We start from the raw sequence: 15,515 nt of genomic DNA, 5'->3' as shown, positions 1-15,515 counted from the left end.
GGAGAAGAGAAATGAGAATTGGTATATACAAAGGAGGAGATGACAATGTGACCATAAGGCAGAGATTGGATGATGGAGCCACAGTCAAGGAATGTCACAGAAGCCGAAAGAGGCAAGGCATGGATTATATTCTAGAACCTTTGGAAAAAGAGTAGTCCTGCTGAAACCTTGAATTTTGGCCCAAAGAAACTGATTATGGATTTCTGGCTTCCTGAACTGTGAAAAAATAAACTTCTGTTGTTTTAAGTAACCTAGTTTTTGGTAATTTGTTAAAGCAGTCACAGAAAACGAATAGATCGATCAATGAAAGAAATGGTAAGATATGCATAATTTCAGTGCAGCTGATATTAATAATCAATGAGATGGACTGACACAGTGACTTCAACAATGGGCTAATGCATGGCAACAATTGTGAGGATGGCGCACTACAGGGCAGTGTTTCGTTCTGTTGTACATAGGCTCGTTATGAGTCAGAACTGACTTGATGTATCCTACCAACAACATTCATATAAAAATGTCCACTCTTAAGGACATAAGAAAAGGGAAGCGTCATTTCCAAAACATAGTCTCCAGGTGTCTTAAAAAAGAAAAAAAAAAAAAAAATCCTGGTACGCAAAGCCTAAAAGTACCGAAGGGAAAAAAAAAAGTAAGATAAATGGCTAAGTTAACGAAAAAGAGAAATTTGTGCTGTCTAGAAAGATAGACAGTGAGACTGAGTCCTGAAACAGGTCAACACAAGTAAGACATGAAATAGGTGTTAATCTGGGTATTGAGCTTTACTAGGCCTCATAAAATTGGAAAAGGTAGGAAAATTTTGGTCCCATAAACAATAGTTGGTTGTTGCGCATGCAGATATATTAAGCTAAAAACCGGAAAAAGCTATTTCCTCAAAAACCAAATAAAAAAAATTAATCTATGTTAAGGAGATAAATAGAGATGCTGACTTCCCTTGATCTTGGATGTGAATGGAAGGAAAATAAGCCTTTTCTTAAAATTTCTACTCTCATTCCCACACTTAGAAGTCTTCAGGTATAGGTTGCATACTACCCACGTAAGTTAAATATCACTAGCTCAGAATTCTTTTAATGTAGGATCCCAGTGATGAACAGCCAGTTACTTAATAACAGTTCTCCTAAAATATAAGTCCTTTGCTTTAGAGTCAATTCTGACTGACAGCAACCCTAAACAACAGAGTAGGATTGCCCCATAAGGCTTCCAAGGAGTGGCTGGTGCATTTTTGGTTAGTAGCCAAGCTCTCAACCACTGTGTCACCAGCGATCCCTCAAACATACCCAGCCAAACCAAAACCATTGCTGTCGAGCTGATTCCAACTCATAGTGACTCTATAGGACAGAGTAGAACTGCGCTATAGAATATCCAAGGAGTGCCTGATGGATTCGAACTGCTGACCTTTTGGTTAACTGTTGTAGCACTTAACCACTTCTCCGTCAGGGTTTCCCCCTCAAATATAGACATAGATTAATTCTAAATAATGTTACCTCACAATAAAATATCTCTTATGATATGCTTAACAGGTCATCAAGTAATAGCAAGCAGAAACAATAACTGCTGAATAGACTCACAAAAAACTAAAGAATTTGAAAATTTACACAAAGTATTCTGAGGAATGTTTAATAGTTTAATGAAATAAAAGGGAAGAAGTCTATTTAAGTAAAGAGACTATTGAACAAGAGAATATGAAAAAAATAGGATTCGTTGAAATTAAAGTTAAAAAATTGAGAAAAATTAAATATATAGGCTACACAGATGATTGACATATTTGTTTGTTAATAAATAAAATTGAATACTAAAAGTCCTTAATGACATAAAGTAATTAATGAATAAATTGAAAGTGTTATGAAGATCGAGATATTCATAGCATTCAAAGTACCTTCCCACAAAATACTTCTTAATTACAAACATGAGGCAGCAGCTTTATGGTGGAGAAGCCTGTTAATCACCACATTAATCCAGAGATAGGACTCAATGAAAAGACAGAATCATATCTGTGATACTGGTGGCAAAAGTAAATTAATGGAATCTCGTCAGGCAGAAATCTCAGAAAAACGCAACTCGAGGGGCATTGTATGCAATTAACACAAAGTATTTCCAACATTCAAAAAACTTAATTTTTTTTTTTTTTAATTTCCAACATTCAAAAAAACTTAAGGAAGGACTGAGGAACTGTTCCATATTAAAGGAAACTAGAATCGCGACAACTAAATGAAAATGTTAATTCTGAATTAATTTTTATTCTACATACAGGTAAAAACTGAATGTGATTGGAAGTTTGGATGTTATTAATATATCAATGTTAGTGTGCTTGTTGTTGTTGTTAGGTGTCACTGAGTCGGTTCCTTCTTGTAGCAACCCTATGTACAACAGAATGAAATACTGCCTGGTCCTGTGTCATCCTCACAATCGTTTTTATGCTTGAGCCCATTGTTGCAGCCACTATGTCAATCGGTCTTGTTAAGGGTCTTCCTCTTTTTCGATGACCCTGTACTTTATCAATCATGGTGTACTTCTCCAGGGTCTGATCCCTCCTGACAACATGTTTGCAGTATGTGAGGCATAGCCTTACCATCCTTGCTTCTAAGGAGCGTTCTGGTTGTACTTCTTCCAAGACAGATTTGTTCCTTTCTTTTGGCAGTCCACGGTATATTCAATATTCTTCCCCAACGCCACAACACCAAGGCGTCAATTCTTCTTCAGCCTTCCTTATTTGATGTGCATCTTTCGCATGCATATGAGATGATCGAAAACATCATGGCTTGGGTCAGGCGCACTTTAGTCTTCAAGGTGACATGTTTGCTTTGCAACACTTTAAACAGGTCTTTTGCAGCAGGTTTGCCCAATGCACTGCATCTTTTGATATCTTGACTGCCGCTTCCCTGGGTGTTGACTGTAGATCCAAGTGAAATGAAATTCTTGACAACTCAATCCTTTTCCACTGATCATGATGTCGCTTATTGGTCCAGTTGTGAGGATTTTTGTTTTCTTTATGTTGAGGTGTAATCCATATGGAAGGCTGTTGTCTTTGATCTTCATTAGTAAGTGCTTCAATTCCTCTTCACTTTCAGCAAGCAAGGTTGTGTCATCTGCCTAACGCCAGTTGTTAATGAGTCTTCCTCCAATCCCGATACCCTGATCTTTCCATATAGTCCAGCTTCTCAGATTATTTGCTCAGCATACAGAGTGAATAAGTATGGTGAAAGGATACAACCCTGATGCACACCTTTCCTAACTTTAAACCTCACAGTATCCCCTTGTTCTATTTGAACGACTGCCTCTTGATCTATATACATATTCCTTATGAGCACAAATAGGTGTTCTGGGATTCCCATTCTTCGTAATGTTATCCATAATTTGTTATGATCCACAATGTAGAGTGCTACTTTCCTAATATTTATTATCAATGATTTCATGTTATTATATAGTGGATTTTTTTTTTTTTTTTTTTTTTTTTTTTTTTTTTGAGAGGGACATGGAATGCACACTGCAGTATTGAGCAGGAAATAGGACATCAAATGATTCAGGACACAAAAAAATTTCTTGTTCTACATTTGTAACTTTTCTGTAAGTGTCTTTAAGTTTAAGATTGTTTTACAATAGAAATAATAATAAATAGGAATCATTTAAGTACTTTTTCTCAAGTATTGGAGCAGACAACAATGAAGTTAATGGAATCTTAATATATCGCCTAATGGAGGCAAGAGAAAGGCTCCTGTTTGAGACAAAGCCTCTGGCCAGTAGAACTACTTATATAGCCCTAGTGGAGTGGAATATCAGAACCTTGTTGGCATCTCACACAGAGTTCAAATCATTTCTAGTTATCTTGTAGGAGGATGTCCCCTCAGCTTTGTATTTAAAGCAATTTACAGTTTTATTTTGTGTGTATGTGTGTGTGTTTTTCTGTATGCAACTTGTAGGTCCCAACACCAGTCTCCACAGGAGATTTCTTTTTCTTTCTTCCTTTTATTTCAGTTAATTCCCTTGAGTCTCTTATGAGCAAACTGATAAAACTGTAGCTTTTGTTAGTCCATAATTATAAACACGGACATCATTTGTTACAAAGAGTGGGTTCCTTTAATCTGAGACCGTTCCTAAAATATCCTATTCTTAGAGCATCATTTTCTTTTAAGTATAAATATTTATGAGGAAAAAAAATCAGAAAAATTCTATCCGGCAATTAGAAAGAGTATTTTAATTAAATTATCTGTGATATCTAGGTCCTGTGATTTTTGTAGTGTATGTGAAAGTAAAAAAAAAAAAAGTGAAAGTAGGAAATATTAATTAAAAAAAAAATAGATGCATATATTTTCCAAACTTCCCCTCTGCTTTGAATCCTTCTCAAGAGAAGTAATGGAATTAAATTTATTGTTCAAATAATGAAATGTTTTCTAATATTACAAAAAGTGCTAATATTTATCATGCATTATTTGACTTTTGTTTATCTGTCCTTAAAGGAGAAAGGATACCAACATATCCTACATACGGTAAGTCATTTGTAATTTGGAATCTATACCTAGATCAAAGGCGAAGGCAATTCTACAAACAAGTACAATAGTAATTACCATAGACATCTGAATCATCAGATATGTTCTATCTTTATGTAGATGCAGCACTTAACGCTGCCTGATCATACAGGGATTGATACAAACTTTATAGCATTATAGCTTTCTTACTATAGATAACTATGATCATTCTGGAAATTTTGAAGAGTAAAAATAGTATCTATTCTGTAGATTTTTACAAAACCAACATCATGTGTCATCTAGCCACATGATGTTAGCAAAAATGGTTTGACCGACTTAGAGAGTTTTCTTTCCCACTGAGTATAGAGCAACACTGGGGTTGAAGAGTTGACAGTGCAGATATACATGTATTTGATAAATAAACACTTGTGATCGCTCAGCTTTTCATCATTTTAGTAGTCAAAGAATAGAAGAAAAATTGCTACAATCCTTAATTTCTGATTTTGAGATTTACCAATTTTAATACTTTGGATCTATCCTCAATCTTTCTCCAGCTCTCACACTCACTCTCACTTTTCCAAAGCTGAATGGAAACAGAAGGGACCACTACCTATAAAATATTGAGGGGAAAAAAGCCATTTCAAAATCGGAGTACTGTATATTTCTTTTCAATAGCTATCACTCAAAACAAAACAAAATTCTTGTAAGAAAATGATTTGTTTGTTACATTCAGTAGGAAGTGGAAAAAATGAAATTCATGACAAACTAAGAAAATTCTTATATACAGGAATGGAAGAAATTATTTTTACTCATGTGAGATGCAAAAATTAATAACCTGTGAAGGGATTTTAAAATGAATAAGGCATTTGCAAACGTACTTTTTAAATATCATATGAGACCTGTAAATTAGCTTTGTCATTAAATATAGAAGAATGTTTGGATACCATGTCAACATCCTCCTTCAGATAAAGAGAAAAGCTCTCTTTTCCACCATAGACATCTATAAAAGGCAATCATCCGCTGAACATAATGTAACCAAATAGTGATTTAGCAACAATGGGCCTATTTATCTGTAGAGAAAAGTCTTATTTATGGATTTAAGAACAATAAAGTTGAGTGCCAAAAATAGCATAATTAGGATCTTAGGTGACTATAGACTATCATTTCTACACTAGCCTTTGGATAACAAAAAGGGTTTATTAAATTACTCCTAGTTATTAAAATCACCCTCATACTTAGATTAAAAAAAAGAAAAAAATAAGGACATAAAAATATTTATGGTGGTCTGCACAAACAGGAAAAAAAAATTTAAGAATTTATAAATTATCTGAATTCAAGACAAAGATCATGTCAGAAAGTAATTTTGTTTTGTTTTTTCTGTAGCTACGATCTTTCTCTCAATTTCTTTAGACGAGAAATTACTACCTGTATCTGGAAGGTATTTCAAAACGATGAGTTTAAAGGATTATGAGAAGACATGATTTGGGACCAGTAAAAAATAAATATTAAAGAAAATAAATCAAAAGAATAATGGAGCAGTACTGCACTGGAGCTAAACAATGAATGCTGTGTAATGGCTAATTTCAGTCATAGTTACAGAAAGTATGTGACTGCCAATATTTCTGTATGGTTGTAGATTTAAAAAGTTTTTTCATAAAATAAAATTGTTGAACATGCATTGTAAATTGACACTGAAAAAATTGTCTAAATTTTATAAGAATTTATTGCAATAATTTATTAAACATACACAGAAAATACATAGAGGATACTTAGATTGATCTAAGGTATAATTTTAGTTATCATGTCCCTTGTTAAACTGCAACAAATATTTATGCTTGCTTACATTTCTGGATATCAAAATTTTTCTTATGGTAGCTTTAAAGAAGTCTTGTTATTTCTGCTTTTGGAGTTGTTTCCCAACATCAATTTAATAGGACTCAAAAATGAAATGAAGAACCAGTCAAGGGAAATAGAGTTCATTCTCTTGGGACTGACAGATGACCCACAGTTACAAATTGTGATTTTTATATTTCTCTTTCTCAATTACATTTTGAGTGTGATGGGGAACTTATCCATCATTCTCCTCACCTTGCTGGACCCTCGCCTCAAGACTCCAATGTATTTCTTCCTCCAAAATTTCTCCTTCTTGGAAATCTCATTGACAACAATCTGCATTCCTAGATTCCTGACAACCATTGTGACTAAAAACAAAATCATTTCCTACAGTGGTTGTGCATCTCAATTATTCTTTTTCCTTTTAGTAGCAATTACAGAGTTTTACCTTCTGGCTGCCATGTCTTATGACCGCTATGTAGCCATCTGTAAACCCCTTCATTACCCCATCATTATGAGAAGCCAAGTGTGCTACCAACTTGTACTCTGTTCATGGGCAGCTGGCTTTCTGAATACCTTCCCACCATTGCTTATGGGACTGAAACTGGAATTCTGTGCTTCCAAAGTAATTAATCATTTCATGTGTGACACTTCTCCTATCTTGCAGATTTCTTGCACAGACACTCACTTCCTAGAATTGATTTCATTTGTTTCATCAGCTATAATACTTGTGGTCACATTGCTGTTAGTGATTTTTTCCTATACATATATAATCAAGACCATTCTAAAAATCCCCTCTGCTCAGAAAAGAACAAAAGCATTTTCCACTTGTTCTGCCCACATGACTGTAGTCTCCCTTACTTATGGTAGCTGTATCTTCATTTACATGAAACCATCAGCAAAAGAAAGGGTGGCTTTATCCAAAGGTGTAGCTGTTATCTATACCTCAGTTGCCCCTTTACTCAATCCCTTCATTTACAGTTTAAAGAATCAGCAAGTGAAACAAGCTTCCAAAGATACACTCAGAAAGATTTTCATTTTTTTCCAAAAAATAAATAAAAGATTTAAATCTTGACAGAAACGATGAGTAATTTTTTTGTTCCATTGTTCATGTTTACTTAATCTATCCTCTCAATAAGTTAAATTTCTTATAATCTTTAAACAAATCTGCCAGCACAATACACTTTCCTACTTCTTTTTATGATTAATACTTCCTGCTTGTGTTTTTTTTTTTTTTTTTTTTTTATAATAACTTTTATTAAGCTTCAAGTGAACGTTTACAAATCCAATCAGTCTGTCACATATAAGTTTACATACATCTCACTCCCTACTCCCACTTACTCTCCCCGTCTTGAGTCAGCCCTTTCAGTCTCTCCTTTCTTGACAATTTTGCCGGCTTCCCTCTCTCTCTATCCTCCCATCCCCCCTCCAGACAAGAGTTGCCAACACAATCTCAAGTGTACACCTGATATAATTAGCTCACTCTTCATCAGCGTCTCTCTCCCACCCGCTGACCAGTCCCTTTCATGTCTGATGAGTTGTCTTCAGGGATGGTTCCTGTCCTGTGTCAACAGAAGGTCTGGAGAGCATGACCGCCGGGATTCCTCCAGTCTCAGTCAGACCATTAAGTTTGGTCTTCTTATGAGAATTTGGGGTCTGCATCCCACTGCTCTCCTGCTCCCTCAGGGGTCCTCTGCTGAGCTCCCTGTCAGGGCAGTCATCGATTGTGGCCGGGCACCAACTAGTTCTTCTGGTCTCAGGATGATGTAGGTCTCTGGTTCATGTGGCCCTTTCTGTCTCTTGGGCTCTTAGTTGTCATGTGGGCTTGGTGTTCTTCATTTTCCTTTGCTCCAGGTGGGTTGAGACCAATTGATGCATCTTAGATGGCTGCTTGTTAGCATTTAAGACCCCAGACGCCACATTTCAAAGTGGGATGCAGAATGATTTCATAATAGAATTATTTTGCCAATTGACTTAGAAGTCCCCGCAAACCATGTTCCCCAGACCCCCGCGCTTGCTCCGCTGAGCTCTGAAGCATTCATTTTATCCCGGAAACTTCTTTGCTTTTGGTCCAGTCCAATTGAGCTGACCTTCCATGTATTGAGTGTTGTCTTTCCCTTCACCTAAAGCAGTTCTTATCTACTGATTAATCAATAAAAAACATTCTCCCACCCTCCCTCCCTCCCCCCCTCGTAACCACAAAAGTATGTGTTCTTCTCAGGTTTACTATTTCTCAAGATCTTATAATAGTGGTCTTATACAGTATTTGTCCTTTTGCCTCTGACTCATTTCGCTCAGCATAATGCCTTCCAGGTTCCTCCATGTTATGAAATGTTTCAGAGATTCGTCACTGTTCTTTATCGATGCGTAGTATTCCATTGTGTGAATATACCACAATTTATTTACCCATTCATCCGTTGATGGACACCTTGGTTGCTTCCAACTTTTTGCTATTGTAAACAGAGCTGCAATAAACATGGGTGTGCATATATCTGTTTGTATGAAGGCTCTTGTATCTCTAGGGTATATTCCGAGGAGTGGGATTTCTGGGTTGTATGGTAGTTCTATTTCTAACTGTTTAAGATAACGCCAGATAGATTTCCAAAGTGGTTGTACCATTTTACATTCCCACCAGCAGTGTATGAGAGTTCCAATCTCTCCGCAGCCTCTCCAACATTTATTATTTTGTGTTTTTTGGATTAATGCCAGCCTTGCTGGTGTGAGATGGAATCTCATCGTAGTTTTAATTTGCATTTCTCTAATGGCTAATGATCGAGAGCATTTTCTCATGTATCTGTTGGCTGCCTGAATATCTTCTTTAGAGAAATGTGTGTTCATATCCTTTGCCCACTTCTTGATTGGGTTGTTTGTCTTTTTGTGGTTGAGTTTTGACAGAATCATGTAGATTTTAGAGATCAGGCGCTGGTCGGAGATGTCATAGCTGAAAATTCTTTCCCAATCTGTAGGTGGTCTTTTTACTCTTTTGGTGAAGTCTTTAGATGAGCATAGGTGTTTGATTTTTAGGAGCTCCCAGTTATCGGGTTTCTCTTCATCATTTTTGGTAATGTTTTGTATTCTGTTTATACCTTGTATTAGGGCTCCTAGGGTTGTCCCAATTTTTTCTTCCATGATCTTTATCGTTTTAGTCTTTATGTTTAGGTCTTTGATCCACTTGGAGTTAGTTTTTGTGCATGGTGTGAGGTATGGGTCCTGTTTCATTTTTTTGCAAATGGATATCCAGTTATGCCAGCACCATTTGTTAAAAAGGCTGTCTTTTCCCCAGTTAATTGACACTGGTCCTTTGTCAAATATCAGCTGCTCATACGTGGATGGATCTATGTCTGGATTCTCAATTCTGTTCCATTGGTCTATGTGTCTGTTGTTGTACCAATACCAGGCTGTTTTGACTACTGTGGCTGTATAATAGGTTCTGAAGTCAGGTAAGGTGAGGCCTCCCACTTTCTTCTTCTTTTTCAGTAGTGCTTTGCTTATCCGGGGCTTCTTTCCCTTCCATATGAAATTGGTGATTTGTTTCTCTATCCCCTTAAAATATGACATTGGAATTTGGATCGGAAGTGCGTTAAATGTATAGATGGCTTTTGGTAGAATAGACATTTTTACTATGTTAAGTCTTCCTATCCATGAGCAAGGTATGTTTTTCCACTTAAGTATGTCCTTTTGAATTTCTTGTAGTAGAGCTTTGTAGTTTTCTTTGTATAGGTCTTTTACATCCTTGGTAAGATTTATTCCTAAGTATCTTATCTTCTTGGGGGCTACTGTGAATGGTATTGATTTGGTTATTTCCTCTTCGGTGTTCTTTTTGTTGATGTAGAGGAATCCAAGTGATTTTTGTATGTTTATTTTATAACCTGAGACTCTGCCAAACTCTTCTATTAGTTTCAGTAGTTTTCTGGAGGATTCCTTAGGGTTTTCTGTGTATATAATCATGTCATCTGCAAATAGTGATAACTTTACTTCTTCCTTGCCAATCCGGATACCTTTTATTTCTTTGTCTAGCCTGATTGCCCTGGCTAAGACTTCCAACACGATGTTGAATAAGAGCGGTGATAAAGGGCATCCTTGTCTGGTTCCCGTTCTCAAGGGAAATGCTTTCAGGTTCTCTCCATTTAGAGTGATATTGGCTGTTGGCTTTGCATAGATGCCCTTTATTATGTTGAGGAATTTTCCTTCAATTCCTATTTTGGTAAGAGTTTTTATCATAAATGGGTGTTGGACTTTGTCAAATGCCTTTTCTGCATCAATTGATAAGATCATGTGGTTTTTGTCTTTTGTTTTATTTATGTAATGGATTACATTAATGGTTTTTCTGATATTAAACCAGCCTTGCATACCTGGTATAAATCCCACTTGATCAGGGTGAATTATTTTTTTGATGTGTTGTTGGATTCTATTGGCTAGAATTTTGTTGAGGATTTTTGCATCAATGTTCATGAGGGATATAGGTCTATAATTTTCTTTTTTTGTAATGTCTTTACCTGGTTTTGGTATCAGGGAGATGGTGGCTTCATAGAATGAGTTGGGTAGTATTCCGTCATTTTCTATGCTTTGGAATACCTTTAGTAGTAGTGGTGTTAACTCTTCTCTGAAAATTTGGTAGAACTCTGCAGTGAAGCCGTCCGGGCCAGGACTTTTTTTTGTTGGGAGTTTTTTGATTACCGTTTCAATCTCTTTTTTTGTTATGGGTCTATTTAGTTGTTCTGCTTCTGAATGTGTTAGTTTAGGTAGGTAGTGTTTTTCAAGGAATTCATCCATTTCTTCTAGGTTTTCAAATTTGTTAGAGTACAATTTTTCATAATAATCTGAAATGATTCTTTTAATTTCATTTGGTTCTGTTGTGATGTGGTCCTTCTCATTTCTTATTCGGGTTATTTGTTTCCTTTCCTGTATTTCTTTAGTCAGTCTAGCCAATGGTTTATCAATTTTGTTAATTTTTTCAAAGAACCAGCTTTTGGCTTTGTTAATTCTTTCAATTGTTTTTCTGTTCTCTAATTCATTTAGTTCAGCTCTAATTTTTATTATTTGTTTTCTTCTGGTGCCTGATGGATTCTTTTGTTGCTCACTTTCTATTTGTTCAAGTTGTAGGGACAGTTCTCTGATTTTGGCTCTTTCTTCTTTTTGTATGTGTGCATTTATTGATATAAATTGACCTCTGAGCACTGCTTTTGCTGTGTCCCAGAGGTTTTGATAGGAAGTATTTTCATTCTCGTTGCTTTCTATGAATTTCCTTATTCCCTCCTTGATGTCTTCTATAACCCAGTCTTTTTTCAGGAGGGTATTGTTCATTTTCCAAGTATTTGATTTCTTTTCCCTCGTTCTTCTGTTATTGATCTCTAGTTTTATTGCCTTGTGGTCTGAGAAGATGCTTTGTAATATTTCGATGTTTTGGACTCTGCAAAGGTTTGTTTTATGACCTAATATGTGGTCTATTCTAGAGAATGTTCCATGTGCGCTAGAAAAAAAAGTATATTTTGCAGCAGTTGGGTGGAGAGTTCTGTATAAGTCAATGAGGTCAAGTTGGTTGATTGTTGTAATTAGATCTTCCGTGTCTCTGTTGAGCTTCTTACTGGATGTCCTGTCCTTCTCCGAAAGGGGTGTGTTGAAGTCTCCTACTATAATTGTGGAGGTATCTATCTCGCTTTTCAGTTCTGTTAAAATTTGATTTATATATCTTGCAGCCCTGTCATTGGGTGCGTAAATATTTAATATGGTTATGTCTTCCTGATCAATTGTCCCTTTTATCATTATATAGTGTCCTTCTTTATCCTTTGTGGTGGATTTAAGTCTAAAGTCTATTTTGTCAGAAATTAATATTGCTACTCCTCTTCTTTTTTGCTTATTGTTTGCTTGATATACTTTTTTCCATCCTTTGAGTTTTAGTTTGTTTGTGTCTCTAAGTCTAAGGTGTGTCTCTTGTAGGCAGCATATAGATGGATCGTGTTTCTTTATCCAGTCTGTGACTCTCTGTCTCTTTATTGGTGCATTTAGTCCATTTACATTCAGGGTAATTATAGATAAATAAGTTTTTAGTGCTGTCATTTTGATGCCTTTTTATGTGTGTTGTTGACAATTTCATTTTTCCACATACTTTTTTGTGCTGAGGCGTTTTTCTTAGTAAATTGTGAGATCCTCACTTTCATAGTGTTTGACTTTATGTTAGTTGAGTCGTTACGTTTTTCTTGGTTTTTGTCTTGAGTTATAGAGTTGTTATACCTTTTTGTGGTTACCTCATTATATACCCCTATTTTTCTAAGTAAAAACCTAACTTGTATTGTTCTATATCGCCTTGTATCACTCTCCATATGGCAGTTCAATGCCTCCTGTATTTAGTCCCTCTTTTTGATTATTGTGATCTTTTACCTATTGACTTCCATGATTCCCTGTTATGTGTATTTTTTTTTTAATTAATCTTAATTTGTTTGTTTTTGTGATTTCCCTATTTGAGTTGATATCAGGACGTTCTGTTTTGTGACCTTGTGTTGTGCTGGTATCTGATATTATTGGTTCTCTGACCAAACAATATCCTTTAGTATTTCTTGTAGCTTTGGTTTGGTTTTTGCAAATTCTCTAAACTTGTGTTTGTCTGTAAATATCTTAATTTCGCCTTCATATTTCAGAGAGAGTTTTGCTGGATATATGATCCTTGGTTGGCAGTTTTTCTCCTTCAGTGTTCTGTATATGTCGTCCCATTCCCTTCTTGCCTGCATGGTTTCTGCTGAGTAGTCAGAACATATTCTTATTGATTCTCCCTTGAAGGAAACCTTTCTTTTCTCCCTGGCTGCTTTTAAAATTTTCTGTTTATCTTTGGTTTTAGTGAGTTTGATGATAATATGTCTTGGTGTTTTTCTTTTTGGATCAATCTTAAATGGGGTTCGATGAGCATCTTGGATAGATATCCTTTCGTCTTTCATGATGTCAGGGAAGTTTTCTGTCAGAAGTTCTTCAACTATTTTCTCTGTGTTTTCTGTCCCCCCTCCCTGTTCTGGGACTCCAATCACCCGCAGGTTATCCTTCTTGATAGAGTCCCACATAATTCTTAGGGTTTCTTCATTTTTTTTAATTCTTTTATCTGATTTTTTTTCAGCTATGTTGGTGTTGATTCCCTGGTCCTCCAGATGTCCCAGTCTGCATTCTAATTGCTCGAGTCTGCTCCTCTGACTTCCTAGTGTGTTGTCTAATTCTGTTATTTTATTGTTAATCTTTTGGATTTCTACATGTTGTCTCTCTATGGATTCTTGCAACTTATTAATTTTTCCAGTATGTTCTTGAATAATCTTTTTGAGTTCTTCAACAGTTTTATCAGTGTGTTCCTTGGCTTTTTCTGCAGATATCCTAATTTCATTTGTGATATCATTAAGCATTCTGTAAATTAGTTTTTTATATTCTGTATCTGATAATTCCAAAATTGTATCTTCATTTGGGAAAGATTTTGATTCTTTTGTTTGGGGAGTTGGAGAAGCTGTCACGGTCTGCTTCTTTAAGTGGTTTGATATGGATTGTTGTCTCCGAGCCATCACTGGGAAACTAGTTTTTCCAGAAAATCCGCTAAAAAAAAACTGCAGTCAGATCCCTATCAGAGTTCTCCCTCTGGCTCAGGCTATTCAGATGTTAATGAAGCCGCCTGGGGAGGGTGGGGGAGGGAACAGAGAGATAGGAGAGTAGCACCTCAGAATATAGCCAGAGTTGCTTGTCTTGCTTGGAATGACTATTATATCTGAGATTCCCGCGGGCGCGTCGCCTATGTGTGCTGTCTGTGTGGAGATTGCCCCCGGGGGGTCTGGCCCGCTGGAGTCACGGTCAGATCCTCCGCTTCCAGCCCCACGCCCAGCGTCAAGGCTCCCCTACTGGGACGGTGCACTCTCGACTCCAAAATCAGTCGCTGCCTCCCGGGGACTTCTCGTCCCTCCAGCCGCGTGGCCGTGCCGCCCCCGTGAACCAGGTGGGCCCCCTCCCGGGGTTAGTTCAGATGGGTGGAGTAGCTCCCCGTGCTTGTGCCGCGACCGAGTGTCCCGGCTGGAACGCTGTTCTCCCCGCTCCAATACCAGTCGCTGCCTCCCGGGGACTTCTCCTACCGGCTGCGTCCCACGCCGCCCGCGCGACCCGGATGGTCACCTTCCCGGGGTTAGTTCAGGGGGTGGAGCAACTCTCCGTGTTTATGGCGTACCTGCGTGCAGTCCAAATCCCTGTGGGACGGTTCCCCGGCTCGGATGCTGCTCTTTCTGCTCCAAGATCAGTCACTGCCTCCCGGGGACTTCTCCTAACGGCTGCGTCCCACGCCGCCCATGGAACCGGCTATTCCCCCTCCCGGGGTTAGTTCAGGGGGGTGGAGCAGGTCTCTGTGCTTGTGCCGTACCTGACTGGTACGCTGGCTCCAGGCTCTGGAAACAATCGCTGCTTCCCCGTATTAGTTCGTTCTCCGTCTCTAAATCTGTGTTTGTTGTTCAGGGTTCGTAGATTGTTATGTATGTGATCGATTCACTTGTTTTTCCGTGTCTTTGTTGTAAGAGGGATCCGAGGTAGCGTCTGCCTAGTCCGCCATCTTGGCTCCGCCTCCCCCTGCTTGTGTTTTTGTAAGAGTTCTGCCCTCAAATTGTCACAGATTTTAGCTTTCTTTTAATCCCAAAGACATGGAACTCATGTTTCCTAGAAAAAAAAAAAAAAAAGCTGTATATTAATGTATCTTGTACAAATTTGCCTGGATAAGTGTAATTAGTTAACGTTCATTTATTACAGGTATACTTTATCCCAGATGCTACACTAGTGGTAACTTATGTCTTCATTAGGATGATACAGTTTACTCTGAGAGAGACAAAGAAACAATCCACTCTCATAGAGTGTGATTTATGTTAGTACTATATACAGAACTGTGTTCTCATAGTAATGAATCTTTAATTATTTCAGTGAATCGGAAATGCAGTTCAAAAAAGGTGTAGTTCTTCTGACAGGTGTGATATACAGGAAAGAAAGAATAAAATAATGTTACAGGCGTGTGTATAACAATGTGCACAATGTTTGGGGCACTAGGACATAGTTCAAGTGTCATGAGCTAGTATCACTAGCTTGATAATTAACAATGTAGAGTTTTCAGCCAATCAGCCATGTATAATTCCAACCTAACATGTGAGCCTGGTCAAATTCCTCAAACTCTGTTCTTGAATATTTCCATTTATGAATAGATGGAATCAT

At 37.2% G+C, this 15,515-nt stretch overlaps 1 protein-coding gene across 1 annotated transcript; it reads left to right on the top strand.

The window, feature by feature from the left end:
• The first annotated feature begins 6,426 nt into the window (after window positions 1-6,426).
• Window positions 6,427-7,386, top strand: LOC126076371 (olfactory receptor 6C6-like). Its single transcript, XM_049884908.1, has one exon. It carries the CDS (start codon window positions 6,427-6,429, stop codon window positions 7,384-7,386), a length of 960 nt encoding a protein of 319 aa, XP_049740865.1.
• The last annotated feature ends 8,129 nt before the right edge of the window (window positions 7,387-15,515 follow it).

Source organism: Elephas maximus, chromosome 4 (assembly GCF_024166365.1).
Source record: "Elephas maximus indicus isolate mEleMax1 chromosome 4, mEleMax1 primary haplotype, whole genome shotgun sequence".
NCBI classification, from domain to species: Eukaryota; Metazoa; Chordata; class Mammalia; order Proboscidea; family Elephantidae; genus Elephas; species Elephas maximus.
Note: the sequence above shows the minus strand (reverse complement) of the source record. Positions and strands in the feature narration are given on the sequence as shown.